General features: G+C 59.5%; 1 protein-coding gene across 11 annotated transcripts in view; it reads left to right on the plus strand.

Moving 5' to 3' along the window:
* CTTN (cortactin) overlaps positions 1-17,468 on the plus strand; it is a 30,941-nt gene that overhangs the window by 3,237 nt on the left and 10,236 nt on the right. For 3 of the 11 annotated variants that reach the window (XM_030331808.1, XM_030331809.1, XM_030331810.1), the window contains exons 2-12: positions 331-442; positions 1,576-1,671; positions 4,027-4,113; positions 4,241-4,314; positions 6,003-6,132; positions 9,387-9,497; positions 10,456-10,510; positions 11,232-11,342; positions 13,407-13,517; positions 14,253-14,363; positions 16,707-16,762. In XM_030331808.1, coding sequence (XP_030187668.1) covers positions 4,027-4,113; positions 4,241-4,314; positions 6,003-6,132; positions 9,387-9,497; positions 10,456-10,510; positions 11,232-11,342; positions 13,407-13,517; positions 14,253-14,363; positions 16,707-16,762 — 846 coding nt within the window. In that variant the 5' untranslated portion in view covers positions 331-442; positions 1,576-1,671. Of the gene's footprint in view, positions 1-330; positions 443-1,575; positions 1,718-4,026; positions 4,114-4,240; positions 4,315-5,680; positions 5,808-6,002; positions 6,133-9,386; positions 9,498-10,455; positions 10,511-11,231; positions 11,343-13,406; positions 13,518-14,252; positions 14,364-16,706; positions 16,763-17,468 lie in introns of those variants that run through there. The other 8 variants (XM_030331811.1, XM_030331813.1, XM_030331812.1 and 5 more) reach the window with 5 other exon arrangements.

Below are 17,468 nucleotides of genomic sequence, written 5' to 3' on the forward strand. Positions count from 1 at the left end.
TCGGTACCTGGCGTGTGCGGAGCAGCTAGGGTGTCCAGAGGGGACTGAGGGGAAGGTGGGCGTGAATCGTAGGGTCAGGAACTCAGTAGGAAATGGAGCATGGGGAAGGCTGGCAGAGCACCGCCGCTGTGGCTCCTGGTCTGTGACGGAGCTGCTCGCGGGTGTAAGCGGCGCCTGCTCGGGACTGGCTCGTTTCTAGGGAACGAGGGGACTTTCTTCCTCTGCTCCGTAATGTCCAACCGTGCGGTGCCTGTCGAGGCTGCCGTATCGTTTTCGGGAGTCGGTGGGGAGTCGGTGGCTTGGCTAATTGGAGTCTTGATCTCTGTGCAGTAACCGAAACCGTTCATTAGAAGTGCAGCCGGCTTCTCCCTTGCTCCCCGAGTCACCCCGCGTCTCAGCCAGACAGCAGTCCCTGTGCCGTGTGTCTCCCGGCCGCGTCACGGTCCGTTTCAGAGAGGTTTCCTTAGCTTATTTATTTGTTAATGTTTATTTGTTTTTGAGAGAGGGAGACAGGGTGTGAGCAGGGGAGGGGCAGAGAGAGAGGGAGACGCAGAATCCGAAGCAGGCTCCAGGCTCCGGGCTGTCAGCACACAGCCCCACGCGGGGCTGGAACCCACGAACCTTGAGATCATGACCTGAGCCACAGTCGGATGCTTAAACGGACTGAGCCACCCAGGTGGCCCTCGTGTGTGTGTGTGTGTGTGTGTGTGTGTGTGTGTGTGTGTGTGTGTTTTAACTCACGGTAATAGATTTTATTACTTTTAACAATGTTTTTTTTTTTTTTTTAACGTTTATTTATTTTTGAGACAGAGAGAGACAGAACATGAGCGGGGGAGGGGCAGAGAGAGAGGGAGACACAGAATCGGAAGCAGGCTCCAGGCTCTGAGCCATCAGCCCGGAGCCCGACGCGGGGCTCGAACTCACGGACCGCGAGATCGTGGCCTGAGCTGAAGTCAGACGCTTAACCGACTGCGCCACCCAGGCGCCCCTGAATATTCTTTTTAAAAAATGTTTGTTTATTTTTTTTTTAATTTTTTTTTTAACGTTTATTTATTTTTGAAACAGAGAGAGACAGAGCATGAACAGGGGAGGGGCAGAGAGAGAGGGAGACACAGAATCGGAAACAGGCTCCAGGCTCCGAGCCATCAGCCCAGAGCCCGACGCGGGGCTCGAACTCACGGACCGTGAGATCGTGACCTGAGCTGAAGTCGGGTGCTCGACCGACTGCGCCACCCAGGCGCCCCAGCAATGTCGTTGTTTAGAAGGCCGACAGAAGATGTATGCTGGCAGGCTGCAGCAATCATTTCTGTTTGCACGAAGGGAAAACTTCATGCAGCTATAAATCTTTGGAGACTTGTTGTTTTCTGTATTTTCTCAATGTGTCCGGAGACGGGTTGAGCTTTTTGGTTAGTAGAGTGCGCTCCCTCCCTCCCTCCTCTCAGATTTCTTCCCAAAGCCGTGTGACGTGCGGGAGGAGGTCACGGATTCCTGAGAGGCTCTGCACGCGTGACGACTTGCCCAGAGAGCCTGGTTGGCAGATGCCCTCCTGAGCTTTTCTTCTTCATCGTGTTACAGACGGAATCGCTCCAGATGCCTGGGATTTCCTCATCGGATCACCGCGTTTCAGACAGGGACCTGTGAGCAGCCTTTCACCTTGGGGCGGGAAGAAAGGTCTGTGCCTTGTCGCCATCGTGTCCTCTCCCCTGGGGCCACCGGGGTGAGTCCGTGAGCCGGGAAGGGGAGGGGATTCCCTTTGGGTCTGTCGGGACAGTAATTTGCTGGGAGGATATTTTGTTGTTTACATAAAAATTAAAGTCAGGAGGGCGCCTGGCTGGCTCTGTTGGAACAGCACGTGACTCTTGACCTTGGGGTCACCGCGTCCTGAGTTCGAGCCCCATGTTGGGTGTAGAGATTACTTGCGAATAAACGAGTCAGTGACTTTGAAGACGTCACGCCCGGTTTCCAGTGTGGCCTGTGGTTTCGAAAGAGAGCTCGAACTGGGGAGCAGGAAGCGGGTGGACGGTGGGCGCGGCTCCCAGGCAGGATGTGAGGAGGCAGGCACAGGTGCTCTCTCTGCCCTCTGATGAAGCTGGCTTCCAGAAGGACCAGGGGAGGTGGGGCCCTGCCGTGTTTTCCTGGTGAGTCTAGAACAACGGGCAGAGATCTCTTTCGCCTTCACCTTCTGGGGAGAGTTGGCCTCACCGGCCCTCCCCAGAGACCCTGTCCTTTCATGTGACTGTCTCCTCTGGCCCGAACCGCAGGCAGCTGAAGTCCTGCAGTTGGGTGGCCTCTTTCAAGCTCGGGGCCGCGGGGCACACTTGACTGGAGACGAAGAGACTGGGGGCAGATCTCGCGACTTTCAGTCATCCATTCTTTCCTTTGTGAATGGGCGCCCCAGGACCATAGTCTGGTTTGCCCCTCCCGGGCTGAGAGTTGAGTCTGTTTGCTGTCTAAAATCGTGTCAACAGGGGCGCCTAGGTGGCTCCGTCGGTCAAGCGTCCGACTTCGGCTCGGGTCATGATCTCACAGTTCGTGGGTTCGAGCCCCGCGTCGGGCTCTGTGCTGAGGGCTCGGAGCCTGGGGCCTGCTTCGGATTCTGTGTCTCCCTCTCTCTGCCCCTCCCCCACTCGCACTGTGTCTCTCTTTGTCTCACAAAAACAAACGTTAAAAAATTTTTTTTTTTACATCGTGTCAACAGCAGATTACATCTGGGAAGTTGTTGCCGGGGTTTGCGACACCTAGACAGAAGGGAGCGAGGTTTGAGGTGGCCTTGAGGGGACAGTGTGGATCCTGCCTTACCTGCTAGCAAACTGTTGCCTGTTCAGGAGACAGTGACAGGAGTCGCATCTGGGGACGTGAGAGCTGTGCCCCGATTTGCCCCTCGCTGCCACCCGGATTTGGACTTGAGACCCAGTAGAGCTGGAGGGGGCGGGTCCAGACGGGCTTTCGTTGTGGCTGAATTCAAGCCACAGGAGCACCCGTGTGGCACCCCACAAAGCGCCCACTGGGTGTCCCTGGTTCAGACACGTGGCTGGAACTCCTGGGTGATCAACTTAAAACAGTGTTCCAGTTGCTTCCTGGCCAAGGTGAAATTTTACCAGTACTTGTGTGGAAAACGAGCCCGTTCTCACACATGGGTTTCTCTTGAAATCCTTAAAAGTTCGATTTTACCTTCGCAGTCAGGAAAAGTCTTGTCTCGTTCAGGTGTGAGGCCGCTGTCCCTGGTCTCTGTGCCAGATGGCCCCTTCCGGCGCTGACGTGCTGGAGGAGGAGGGGACAGCCCATGAGAGAGAGAGAGAGAGAGCGTGAGCGAGAACGGGGGAGGGGCAGAGGAAGAGGGAGACAGGATCTGAAGCGGGTTCTGCGCCGACAGCACAGAGCCCGACGTGGGGCTAGAACTCATGAATGGCAAGATTGTGACCTGAGCCAAAATTGGACGCTTAACAGACTGAGCCCAACCCCCCCAGGTGCCCCTGGAGGGATGTGTTTTCTTTTTTTTTTTTTTTTTAATTTTTAACATTTATTTATTGAGAGAGACAGAGCGTGAGCAGGGGAGGGGCAGAGAGAGAGGGAGACTCAGAATCCGAAGCAGGCTCCAGGCTCCGAACCGTCAGCACAGAGCCCGACGCGGGGCTCGAACCCACGAACCACGAGATCATGACCGGAGCCGAAGTCGGACGCTTGACCGACGGAGCCACCTAGGCGCCCCTGGAGGGATGTATTCTTCATGGATGATGTCAATGCACGCGTGACTTTCTTATTTTCCAGAACACTTTCCCACTTGAGTTGAAGCTGGAATGTTTCTGATGGGTCTCAGATGCCACTTGAGAGCGGTGTTAGAAATCTCACACGATGTTTCTTTTGCGTCTGATGTCATTCCCGCACGGGGTTGTGGGTGGGCATTTGGTGGCCCGGCCGCCCAGCCCCCCGAGCTCCGAGCTGTCATGCTGTGGCCAGAGAGCTTGTCGGCTGGCCTCTGAGAGCCGTTCTCCCAGGCCTCCCTGACCCCGGGCCCTGCTCTTTCAGATGTGGAAAGCTTCAGCGGGCCACGCCGTGACCATCCCCCAGGACGACGGGGGCGCCGATGACTGGGAGACCGACCCCGATTTTGTGGTATGAGTCTCCAGCCTACCTCTGTATCACTTTTCCCAGAAGTGATTTTCTTCCCGTTCCCGTTCGGGTTGTCCGTGTGTCTTACAGGCCCGCGTGGGCCTCACTCCTCACTGACTTCTCTTTCCAGAACGACGTGAGTGAGAAGGAGCAGAGATGGGGGGCCAAGACCGTGCAAGGGTCTGGGCACCAGGAGCACATCAAGTAAGAGACTCTTAATGTTGGTGTGAAATCGGCCTTTTGAAGGGCGAAGATGCAGACCGGTGTTGGGGAGGGGGGGGGGGGGACACACAGCTTCTCTGTGAACGCACGCTGGCACGGCTCGGCCTGTCTCGCGAGCTGAGGTTCCCGCGAGACGCGATTCCATGCTTCTCTCCGTGTGTTTGCACGTATACGTGGTTGCTGAGAAGCTCCCGTCACAAACAGTTCTTGTATTGACGATTCTAGCATCTCTAAGGGACGCGGTCTCCCACGCGGTCTGCAGGTGGGGGGTTCCTGCCCCACACGATGGCTTCGAATACCTTACACCTTAACCCCCCCCACAACTCTAATTTTCCTGCTTTGTCACTGTCCGTGGGGTACCGGGGAGCTGGATTCTGAGCATCGTGTTCTCCCGAAAGGCCCCAAATAGAGCTGAGGGATTGTCCCGCGGGAGAGTGGGCCCTGCTCCTTCCGGTGGTGTTTCCTTGTCAGGAAGTGTAGGCAAAAGCCTTGAAACTGTGCTCAGACTTTCATTTAGTCCGCACCGCCTTCCGCTTGTACCCTCCCGTCCCTGCCGTGAAGGGCCGTCCCTGTGATCTGTCCGGGTCGCCTGCGGGGTTTGTCTTCCTTGGCCCCGTATCTTTCGGGAAAATGAAGCTGTTCTTGGCTGAGGCAGAGCCAGGAAATCATCCCCAAAAGAGGGTGAAGTCTGTAGTGTGGGTATTTTAGACCCAAGTGTTGGTTCCTCCCTGACTTGCTGAGCCCACACCTTCCACAGAAGCCACGTGAGGACGTTGAGGCCCTGGGAGCCGACTCCCGAGCTGGTGAAGTCACCGTTGCTCCCTCGTTGTTTCTGTTCCCGTGGCTTCGAAACGTGCTGGATGTCGCGTGAGCCCCTGGGACAGTCGTGGGCGCCCTGTGGCCCTTCCAGGTGTTGGAACAGTATCTCCCCCCGCCCCGCCAAGGGCACTGGGCCATGGTCTGCTTTTTCAGTGCACTCTGGGATTGTCCAGATGTGTGGACACGGTGACCCCTGGACAGCCCTGTGGGGTGGCCTTTGTGCCACTTTATGGTCCCCTGATGGTGGCAGCTCTAGAAGCCTCTTGACCTGCCACATCTTGGCCACGTCTTGTGATCCGCTTTGCTGTCCCCGGTGTTAAAAGTAGAAAGTGGCTTTAGATGATAAGTTCTGAAAGTCTCTCGTGTCACCTCGGAATAGGTAAAAGCAGTAATACCTCAAGTAGAGACGTGGTCTCCACGTTGCGTCTCACGGTCTTTGAGCAGCGTCCTCAGGGTCTCTGGGATACGGGACCGTTGGTTTGGTTTCCGCTTGTGCCGTGAGGTGATGCCGGCAAAAGGGCTTGTCCTGATCCCGCTACCTGAGGAAAGAGAACCTCTTCTCCATAAGAAATCAGAGAAAAACTCACGTTTTAGCGCGGCCACTCTTGGATTTGGGATGACTCACTGGCCCAGCACAGATTAGTTCCTTTTTCCCTGTAAGCGTCACTCTGAGCTCTGCTGACCAGATGGGCCGGCTGGCGGAGGAAGGGAGCCCGGAGCCCGGGGAAGGCAGGGACTGGGGGCGTGGAGGAAAGGGGCCACGCGGTCCCGCCGCCCGCCCTCTCAGTGTGTGTCTGTGTCTTCCCTCCCTCCCCTCCCCTCCCCTCCCCTCCCCTCCCCTCCCCTTCTAGCATACACAAGTTGAGAGAGAATGTTTTTCAAGAACACCAGAGCTTGAAGGAGAAGGAGCTTGAAACGGGACCAAAAGCCTCTCACGGTTACGGCGGGAAGTTCGGCGTGGAGCAGGACCGCATGGACAAGGTAGGCGACGGCATTGCGTGCCGGTCCTCGGCGGGGACGGGGCTGGCGAGGTAGGGGCCCAGACCTCTTGGCTAAAAGCCTTGCGTCAGCGTGGTGAGGGTGAGATGCCCTCTGCGGACCAACCTTCCTCACGAGGGCTCCTGTGTCTTAGCAGCTCTTTTGGGATTCGCACGGTTGCCGGGGTGTGGGCGATGCGGCGGCTGGCCTGGGTCGGGGGGAGGGGCTCTGGGACGAGGACGGCAGCCCAGGGGCATCTTGAGCGTGGGTGTCGGCGTCCCTGCTGCCCGCGGCTCACCACAAGCCTCACCTGAGCCGGTCTGCGGACCGGAACCAGACCGGGGGGCTCTCGTTCACGGCGCGGGCGAGCCTTCAGCCAGCAGGTGCCTTGCTGTCCTCCAGGCATCGGTGACGTTCACGGAGGAGTCTGGCCTGGCCCTCTGTGTAGAGTCACTGCCCGTGAGGCCGGGAGAGAGCACTCGCTGAGGGCAGCGGGCGAGCCTTCTCTGCCACCCGCCTACACGGCGTCATCGTGGTCGACTGAACGCATCAGCCTCGGCTGGCACTTTGCGTCCTCTGTCCTGAGAGACCGGGAGCAGATCAGCTCTGCTCGCCACCCCCTGCGAGAGGATACGGAGTAGGGGTGGTGGGTCACGTGTTTCCCAAGTGAGGTTCCTGCATACGGTCCGCAGACCTGCCTGTAGACGTGAATTTCCCGGGTTGACCAGCGTGACGTTGTCCTGACCCGACAGCCGTCTGCCTCTGTTCTGCGTACAAGGGAAACCGTCAGCTGATCTGGAACTTCTGTAATCCGAGACCTGCCCGGATCGGAGTCCGTGTCTGGGCCGAGCACGGAATGGCACCGCTGTGTCCCCGCGTGCCACGCTGCGGGTGTTAGCACAGAGCAGATGCGTGGGGGGCCTGTGGACCCCCCACGCCAGGTCCCGGATTTGCCTAAGCCGGGGTTGGACCAAGAGTGAGTTGCAGGAAACAGACGGGGACGTCTCCTGGTGTGATTGTCATTCCCGGAGGTGTCTAGACAGGCAGGGTGGGGAGCGGAATAATCTTCGGGTTCTAAAGAAGAAGCCTGGTGGCCTTTTGCAGTACAAACAGACGAACCCTCCCCCCCGGCCCCTGGCCCCACGTGCTTAGGACACGAGAGAAACAGGTAGAAGCCTTCCCTACCCCAGACAAAGCCTGTGCCCGTGGTGTTGTGGGGAGTTAAAGCAGAGAGAAATTCACGGTCTGTCTGGGTCCCCAGGTCTGGGTTGGAATAGCGACACGTTGGGGCAAATGATGAAGCTATCAGGTGGCAGTGATAACACGGCTGTCACTTCTGGCTTCTCTGCCGCTCTTGTCCTCCCAACGCCTTGGGCTCCGGCCTTTCTAGTCGCCGAAGCTTCCCCGGGGAGCCCTTCCCGCCAGCCTGCCTGCAGCTGCCTTTCCCCCGTGCCTCCTCCCTGTGTGCCTCCGCTCCCTCTGGACGTCGCCGCCTTTCTGTGGACGCTCTCCGGGGCTGGGACCTGCCCTCCTCACCTCATGCCTGGCCTGGCACCGGGCAGGCTCAGCGGTGTCTCGCGAGTGACAGTGACGGTGCCCAGACGGCTCAGGGAAACGCTCGGGTGTCTACAGCTGGTGGTGTGGGGGGGGGGGGGGGGGCCTCCCCTTAGGGATGAATGCGGTGGGGGTGCTCCCATGGGCTCGCAGCCCCTCCCTCCGTGCCTCACTGCATCCGTAGGCAAGGTTAGCTTGCAGCTCCCGGGGGCACGATTGGCCCAACCTGTTGTCAGAAATAAGCGCGACTCCGTGGACGCCTGGGTGGCTTGTCGCTTAAGTCCCGGCTCCTGGTTTCAGCTCAGGTCACGATCTTGCGGTTTGTGCGTTCAAGCCCCGCGTCGGGCTCTCTGCTGACAGCGCAGAGCCTGCTAGGGATTCTCTCTGTCCCCATCTCTCTGCCCCTCCCCCACTTGCGCTACGTTCATCTCTCTCAAAATAAGTAAAGAAGCTTAAAAAAAAAAATGAGACTCCAAAGACACATAACTCGAGTTATCCGTAACTTGTCCGCTCTGAGTTGGAAAGAGCCCAGAGATGTCTGGGTTAAGATTTGAGGAGAACGTGACGGAGACTCGGAGAACAAAACCCCGCTCCGGCAGGCACGTGTTTGCACGAGGAGTGTGGTCTGGCAGGCGTGGCAGCCGCTGGGCCCCGGTCCCCTGGGGGGGGGGGGGCTTTGTCAGCACTTTTGAGTGGGAGCCTGGAGGCCCTGGGAGGTCAGTGTGCCTCCGGTCTCCAGGCAGGACAGACATCAGAGTGGAGCCGGGGAGGGGAGAGCGTGGCCCGGCTCTGAGGCCTCGCGTGAAGCTCGGCCGCTCTCTCCCCTGCGCTGTGCTGAGACGGCCCCCCGAGTTCCGCCTCCGCCCCGGCTCCTCCTGACCCAGGCGTCCTGTGCAGCCCCGGGGAGACCAGGCGGAGGGCTGTCCACGCCGCGTCCCAGGTGGCGAGACCGTCGGCCATAAGAGGGAAGGTTCAGATGCCGACATTTGGTCAGGCGTCCGGGCCGTCCACGCTGGGGACAGAGCCTGGTGCCGGGAGGCTGGGCGGGGTCGGGGGCCGCCCGGGAGCTTGGTCGTCAGTCTTTTCAGCTTCGCGGGCTGTGGGCATCTGGCATTTACCGAACTTGGTGGTCGGATCCCACGGCGGGGGCTGCGTTCCAGAAGCTTTGTTTACCAACAGCTGTAGCGCCCGGTGTGGCCCCAAGGCCCCGGGTGGCTGACCCTGCGGAGGCCAGGGTGGCGGGACGCCCCGACTTTACCGTGTGGGGGACCCCGTGGGTGGACGGGGTGGGCGTCGCGATCGCGGTGGCTCTGTAGAGTGGCCGAGCGCGTGTCGCCCCCGAGAGCGCGAGTCTGCGTCTCCGTCTGTCGGCGGGTATCTCTGGTCCTCTTTCCTACGCCACACGGCAGGCGGGTGCCTCGCTTCAGCAGAGCGAGCGACTGTATCGCCATCTGGGGGTGCCGGGTGTCAGGCTGGGCTCTGCACGGGACCGGCCTCGTGGCCCCTTGCCCACGCCCGTCACATCAGAAGCCCCCACCCGGCAGGGTCTCGGGTGGCTTCGGGGATCCCCCCTCTGCCAGCTTGCGCACCGGGCGTGTTTTGGGGAGGAGCCCTGGCGTGGACCGCACGTGGGGGCCTGTTCCCCGTGGGCCGTGCCACGGGGGTGTCTGACACGGACACCTTCTCTCTGTGACCTGTTTCAGTCAGCCGTCGGCCACGAGTATCAGTCGAAGCTCTCCAAGCACTGCTCCCAGGTCGACTCCGTCCGGGGCTTTGGAGGCAAGTTTGGTGTCCAGGTGGACAGAGTTGACCAGGTGAGTGAGGCGTCGGGGGCACCAGAGCGCGGGTGATGGGGCCCCTCCCTCTAGACCGGGGCGTCCTCTGGGCCGCTCGAGATAGCGCCTCGATGCAGGACTGTGGGGTGGGTGTCCGGGCTTCCAGAAGCCCCCTGATCCCTGGCTCTGAGATGATGGGTCAGGTTACGACGTGAGAGCGGGAACACACTGGTTCCTGTGCGAATCCCCGACGTTGGCACCTGCTGATCGGACAGACCAGGCTAGCCTTCCACTGCCCGAGAACGTGCCCCTGGGGACCATGTCTAGCCACCCTCCCTGCACGGATGTCCCTGACGCTGCGGTGTTCAGAGGGCCACGCACGCGCCCAATCCAGGGCTGAGGCCCGGTGTCCAGGTGCCGCCTGGCACCTCTGGGCCTCAGCCTCTCAGTCTCTGAGCGAAGGCCGTCTGGACCCTGTTTTATATCACAGCAGTTGGATTTTGGAGTTCAACGGCTGTCTGCACTCAGGCGTTACTACCCGTTTGCCGCGGTTCTGCGTGAACTGCCTGTAAGACGGGGCGATGGGGATTCCCGTCTCCCGGGGCCGTGTGTGCAGATGCCCCCGCCGTGCCCGTTCTCGCTACTGATGTTAGCGTTGTTCTTGGAAGAGCCCACGTGAAAAGCAGGCGTACGTGTGGCGGTGGGGGGTCGCCCGGGGTGGCATCGTGGGGCTGAAGTCCACGCGCCCCACGTGCCCTTCGGGGGCTGCGGGCGGCTACAGGTCTGCCCGCACTGCCTGCTGGGCGTTGCTGAATATTTTATGGCAGCGAATTTCCACGCCCGGAGCTTTGGGTGTTAGGCCTGCCCCTGGCTTAGGGAATCGGAGGTAAAAAACTAACATGGCTCGTGGTTTCACACGTTTCACGTGTATTCGGGGTTCGGCTGAACCGTTTTGGAGACCTCTGAAAACGTGTTTCCCTCTTTGTGGTAATTGCAGTCTGCAGTGGGCTTTGAATACCAGGGGAAAACCGAGAAACACGCCTCGCAGAAAGGTAAGGCCTGCGGCCGAGGTGGGGGGAGGGCGATGTCCCCGGAGGTGGTTCCCTGGGGAGGGCGGAGTCGCCTCCGGGGAGGACTGTGCTCTCCAGGTGTCTGCGTCCCGTGTCGCCGCCGCGGAAGCTGTCTTTCCGAGCGGCGTTCCCCGGACGGTCGGCTTTGGGGCCTGCTTCGCGAAACGCTAACGTCCCCCCAACAATGGAAACGCGAGCCTTTAAACCAACGATGGTTCACTTTTACTGCGCACGCGTGCTCTCTGACACGGTGTTGGCTGACCTTTACGGTGTGCCCGTCTTTTAGAACCTTTTTTACCAACGAAAGCGTGTCACCTTCTCAGGGCACTTGATGTGTCTCAAGCAAGCTGGTGACTTCCGCCTCTTGCTTGTCATCAGATGAGCCAGGGCGCGGACATTTCCTGTCCCTTTGGAAAGGGATCGCAGCCACGTAGCTTCCAGACGGTTACTTTCCCGAGTGAGAACACGGCTCGCTTCTGCCCCGGGAAGCAGGTGTCCGTCACAGGCTTGGGGTCCTCGCTGCCCGGGATGCAAGCTTGTAGGCCAAGTCCCGGCTCACTGGTGTGTGACCGTGGGTGGCGTTTTCAAACGTGTGCCTCATCTCCCGGTGACTCCTAACTCCCGAATGTTGTTGTCGTGAGTCGCTGACAAGTGAACAGTCTGTCGTTGGGCTTTGTCCCCGACCCCTGTCTTGTCCCCTCAGATTACTCGAGTGGCTTTGGTGGCAAGTACGGTGTGCAGGCGGACCGCGTGGACAAGAGCGCCGTGGGCTTCGACTACCAGGGCAAGACGGAGAAGCACGAGTCGCAGAAAGGTCGGCCTGCGGCGGCACGTCCTCCCTGCTCGGGGCCCCCCGTGTCCCCCTGTGTCCCCGGCCTCCCACGTCCCCAGAACCAGCCCCGGGGAGACCGGCTCACATTACACGCCCGCAGCCTTTTTACCTGAATGTGTGAGGGCCCTCCTGTCTCTTCCGTGGGCTTAGGGGGTTTGTCGTCCTTCGGACGGCGGCTCAGCCCCATCCTGTGAAGAGCCCGTAGTCTGCCGAGCCAGGTCGTTCTTCTTCGGACCATGGGATTTAGGCTCTTGGTGGTTTATTTTTTTTACTTTTATTTTTTATTTTTTTTTAAACGTTTATTTATTTTTGAGACAGAGAGAGACAGAGCATGAACGGGGGAGGGTCAGAGAGAGAGGGAGACACAGAATCGGAAACAGGCTCCAGGCTCTGAGCCGTTGGCACAGAGCCCGACGCGGGGCTCGAACCCACGGACCGCGAGATCGTGACCTGAGCCGAAGTCGGACGCCCAACCGACTGAGCCACCCAGGCGCCCCTCTTGGTGGTTTTTGAAGTTAAAAATCTTGTTCTCTTGTGTCATAGACGTATGTGATTACTCAGAAGAGTAAATTCCCAGAAAAGGAATTGCCGGGTCACAGGACCTTGACTTTAAAATTTGGTGGATGCTGGCAGAGGGTCCTTGCAGGCCGGGCTGGTCTTCCTGTCCCTGGTTAGATCCCCTGCCAGGCATCGGTGACAGACTGCTGCATCCGTGCGGGGTGCCCTACAGACGCGGTACCCTCCTGCCGAGGCCGCGGATTGTTGGCTCTTTTGCGTTTATTTCGCGTGCACGTTACATTTTTTTAAGATTTTATCTTTTTTCAGTGATTGCTACGTGCATCGTGCTGCTTAGACTTAGAACCCTGAGGTCACAAGTCACGTGCTCCAGCAACCGAGCCAGCCAGGCACCCCTGCACGTTTGAATATTCTTGTGTATTTATTTATTTGTTTATTTAGAATAATTGAGGGAGGGGCAGAGAGAGATGCCCAAGGAGGCACCGCACTGTCAGTGCAGAGCCTGACGCGGGGCTTGAACTTGTGAGCCAGGAGATCGTGACCTGAGCTGAAACCCAGAGTCGGATGCTTCACCAAATGAGCCACCCAGGTGCCCCTGCACATTTGAGTTTTTAAAGATAATTGCCAACCCTTACAAGCAGAGAGCTCGCTGTATTATTTAAAAACCCGGGTTTCTTTAAAAGACAAAGTTAAACCCCGCCACTGGGAACACCACCGGCCCGGCATTTACCCAGGGAAGCTGCTGGTGGGCCCAAGGGGCGCTTCCCGTCACAGGCCCGCCCACCTGCCCTGAGGCCGCAGGCTTGGCCCTGGAGTGCGCAGCCCCTGCCTGCTACCCGGGCCCCTCTGCCCACTGTGACCCTGCCGATCAGGGCCTGCTCTTGGATCCCGCTTGGTGCTGTTCAGACTCTCTCCCCGATGTGGCAGTGAGGAGCAGAAACCGCCTGCGGGAAGTCGGGTGGCGGGAGCCCACGTGCCTGGGGCAGACGGGGCTCCTCGGCAGCCCCCGGGCCTCCTGAGGGTTCTGATCTTCGCATTCTGTTCCACACACGTGTCCCTGGGGGAGCCGTGCTTAAGCATCAGGCCGTGTATTTCTGTGACTTAGCTTTGCGGGGAAGTGAGGTTTCTGGAAGATGCCTCGTGCGTGTCCTCTTCCTTTGGAGGTGCCACCGGTGCACCTCTGCTGGCTTTAGTTCGTGAAGCAGGGTGACCTTTCGACAGCTCGCCGCGGCACCTCCGTGGCTCGTCTCGACCTCAGAAGCTTGGTAACTTGCCTGCTTCTGATCTCCTTTGGAGCGAAGGGAAGATTCGATAGCCGTTCATGTGCTCTGTTTGCTACTCTGGACGTTTCTGTTCCTACACGTACAAGTGACGCCCTCCAGGGTCCCCCCTGCTAGTGACCTTCCGCTGCGGCCGAGGGATCCTTGTTGGGTTTGTTTCGGTTTTGCTCGGGCGACAGAAGTGCTTTCTCAGAGGTCCCCGCGCTCGACTGCGTTGCTGCCGCGAAAACGGTGCCGCCCTCGTTTGCAGATTACTCCAAGGGCTTCGGGGGCAAGTTTGGCATCGACAAGGACAAGGTGGATAGAAGCGCCGTGGGCTTCGAGTACCAAGGCAAGACGGAGAAGCACGAATCCCAGAAAGGTGACTCCCGTGGTGTCTGCTCTCGCCAGCCGCCGTTCACGGGCTGAATGCTGTTGACCAGAACGGAAATGGGAAGTGTGGCCAGCCACCCCTAGAGTAGACGCCCCTTTGTAATTCAGCAGCGAACTTTAAGCTGTTTTTTTTTAGAACGTTTATTCACTTTTGAGAGACAGAGTGTGAGTAGGGGAGGGGCAGAGAGAGGGGGAGACCCAGAATCCGAAGCAGGCTCCGGGCTCCGAGCCGTCAGCCCAGGGCCCGACACGGGGCTCGAACTCGTGATCTGCGAGATCGTGACCTGAGCCCAAGTCGGGCACCCAACTGACCGAGCCTCCCCGGCACCCCTAAACGTCGAGCTTTAAAACGCAAGTCCCAACACAGCTGTTAAGCAAGAAACTGTGTCTTCACACCTGCTTGGCCCCAGCAGTCGCCTGTAATGGTGGCCACGTGCCACACGTCTGTGTTGCAAACGGTGCGATCGTGGTGGCCCGTGGGTGCTGGTTCAGGCTGTGCGGAGCTTCTTGTTGGGGTCCCGTGTGTGTGCGTTCGCGATACGGACACAACAGATCAGGCTGCTTTCCAGACATGCCGCGAGGAGGTCCTCCTCGTGAACGCGTCCCAAAGTTTTCCGAAAGGTCTGGGAGGGGAAGGAGGGATGTGGCGCGTGGTGGGCGTTTGGCCGCGTGGGAAGCCTGCCCTCCGCTAACACTAGCTTGTGGCCTTTTCTTGTGCACGTAGACTACGTGAAAGGGTTTGGAGGAAAGTTTGGCGTGCAGACGGACAGACAAGACAAGTGTGCTCTTGGCTGGGATCACCAGGAGAAATTGCAGCTGCACGAGTCCCAAAAAGGTACGCTGATCTTGCCTGCTCCTGCTTGAGATCATTCCAGAATTTCGTTTCTTTTCATCCACAGTTCCATCCACGTCCCGCACTTCTGCCGTATTTCTGTAGCGTGTCGTTTTATCTTCACTGTTTGGGGTTGTCCTGTTCCTCCCACATTTTTGAAAAGCTCTTCAGCTAGTGCAGCGATGAACCCCGCCCCCCCCCTCCCCCCCCAGCTGCCGATGAGGCCCTGCGCTCACCTGTGCGTCTGAAGCACCTGGCAGGACCCGTAGCATTTTCGGGAATGCTGTTTTCTGCCCGCATATGAACCCCGTTGATAGAGTGTGCTGGGCTTCGGGAGGGGAGACGTTGCCTCTACTCGGAAGTGTGTCCCTGTACCGTAGGGTGCGGGGTGGGGGTGGGGGGGGCACCTTCGTGGGTGACGCAGACCTGCGCCCGCCCTTGCGGCCAGCACTCCGGGAAGCGGGGCCGTGCGGTCCTTTTGTACACCGTGTCTTTTTTCACATGCACAGAGACATGCCCTCGTGTCTGCGGCACGGGTAGGGCCTGGAAGGGAATCTCAGAGCGTGGAGTGCCTTTTGTGAATTACTTCAGATGCAGTTCCTAACCTGTTTTCACATCTTGGCTGAAGCGTTAAGAGTTTCAGTTTGTCCTGTAACCTTGGAGCTGATTTTGGACTCTCTGTGAGCCCGGGAGCTGCTCCTGCCCCTGAGCCCGGCAGAGCCCCTGCCTTCTTTAAATGACACGTTTGATTCGTGCACTCGCTCGTACGATTCTAACCGAATTGCTTCCTCTCTCGGTTTTCCCCACTGTTGCCGGTGGATTTTCAGATTACAAGGCTGGTTTCGGAGGCACATTTGGTGTTCAGTCCGAGAGGCAGGACTCCTGTGCTGTGGGGTTTGAGTACAAGGAGAGACTGGCCAAGCACGAGTCCCAGCAAGGCATAGTCACTCACCAGCCCCCTCCCCCCGCTTCCCACCCCCCCCCCCCCCACCCCCTGCCTTCTGGTGCAGCCGCTTCTACCACAGACCTCAGGGGCTCAGCCTTCCGAGCTCCCCGCCATCCCTCATCGGGGGCACGGGGGTGTTTGAAACCCACTTTTATGCTGGAGGGATTCTAACTTGCACTCCTCCTTCCTCCACTCCCCCGTTTCCCCTCTATCCTTCAGACTTCGGGTTTGGCAAAATGAGGCGGTAGCTCGCAGGTTAATGTCACTCTGACCCCATCATGTGAGTAGTTTCTGGGATGGGCTGTCTCTGGTCTCCCAGCAGCCTTCTACAGGAGCTCGTGCTGTGGACCGTGACCACTGGGAGCCATTGAACGCGCTGCCTCGCTGCCTCTGAGACGGGGGGGACGTGTGTGGTTTGGCCAGGCCACTAGCCTTAGGCCAGAGGCCAGGTGGCAGCGAGGGGCGTGGGGCAGGTGTGTTCCGTGTGGTCTCTGTGTTTCCTCTGTGGTGGTGTCTTTGGCTGGGGCGGGGATGTTTTTGTTTGTTCTCCGTTTTTGGGTGACACCACCTGTGTCACGTGTGAGTTCTTCACACAGAGCCGACAGTACGTGCCCAGAGCTAAAAAGGGACAGGGACTTTCTAGGCATCGGGAGCCTGAGTGGCAGCTGCCTCTTTTCCTTACTCGATTACAGTCAGGATCTGGACTCAGCCGTTCGGGGTGGGACCCCAGCTGGAGAGCAGTGCGGCCGTGAATCCCGAGGCGGAGTTCAGGCCTCCGGTGCCAGTGTTAGCAACGTGTGCCGGGGGCGGGCGAGGGAAGGCTCACGCGCTTGGGTTGGTCCGGCACACGGCCTGGACGTGGCCTTGGCTCCGCGTGGCATTGATGCCGCGTGGCGGTGTGACCCTCACGGAGGTCTGCGTTGCCGCGACACGAGTATTCGGCTGCTAGAATTTCCCCGTGGAATTGTTTTTTCTCGTAAAAAGCAAGAGGAGCCCGCGTCTGAGCCTCCTTGCGGCGCTCAGAGCAGGACACCGGAAGGAAGGGGCGGGGACGGTCAGCCGTTGCTGGGCGGAAGCCTGTGCTATTGAAGCGGTGCCCTCCCCGGCCCGGGCCGCGGCCCCCTCGCTCTCCCTGCCTGCCAGCCCGCACCCCGCACCCTCTGTCCCTCGGGAGAGTGCGGAAAGCACGCACACACGCCTCTTTTCTGCCCGCCCCTCGCCTGCCTGCGTACTGAGTACCGTTGTAGCAACAAAACTCGCCTGGCGAGGCAAGACCCATCGTCTGGCGGTTCTCGTTTCTTTTCGCTCCGGGTGCGTTTTCTTGGGTCTTTCCGAATCTGCCTGCACGCGTCTCCTGGCGCTCAACCTGAGGGTAAGTGTCATGTTGTGCCACGTTTCAGACTATTCCAAAGGATTCGGCGGAAAATACGGGGTGCAGAAGGATCGGATGGATAAGGTGAGTGGCCCCGGCCCGGGGTGCGGCGTGCTGGGCCGACGGGGGCGGGAGCTTGCGGAGCCCTTGCCGCGCACCGCCCCCTGGACCGTCGCTGGTGGGTGCTGGGCCCTGTTCTCAGAGGCACCCACACTCGCAACGCTGCTTCCCGGGTGTTGGGCCCCGCACAGCCGTGCTGTGGGGCAGGGAGCAGCCCGGGCGGGCCCCGAGCTCAGCCGCAGCACTATAAAACGCCAAGGCGTGCGGCTGCGCTGCCCTCGGAACCCGGACCTTCAGACGCTAGGGCAGCCTGAGGACGTGTGGCCGCGTGAATTCCCATCAGTAGCAAACCTAATCGGAAGTGGAGTCCCTCGGTCACGTGGCCGCGGTAGAAGAGCTCACCGGCCACATGGGGGCGCTGGCTGCCGTGTGGGAACACGCGCATCCAGAACGCCCGCCTCGCTGCAGGGGGCCCGCGGGACAGTGTCCAGAGCCAGCGCGTTGCTCTCACCGGGACTCTGTCCCCTCTGGTGGCTTCGGAGTCTCAGCAAGTCAGTCCTCACACCCGGGGTGGCTGTGGTCCTGCCACGTCAGCGTGGACCGCCCGGGCTGTGGCTCCAGTGTCCTCAAAGACCAGTCCCGTGCCCGGCCCGTGGTCACAGGTGGCACGGCCAGTCTTCGGGAGTTCCGTCGGACTCACAGCCAACCACACAGACGTCATCACCCAGGG

Source organism: Lynx canadensis, chromosome D1 (genome assembly GCF_007474595.2).
Source record: "Lynx canadensis isolate LIC74 chromosome D1, mLynCan4.pri.v2, whole genome shotgun sequence".
NCBI classification, from domain to species: Eukaryota; Metazoa; Chordata; class Mammalia; order Carnivora; family Felidae; genus Lynx; species Lynx canadensis.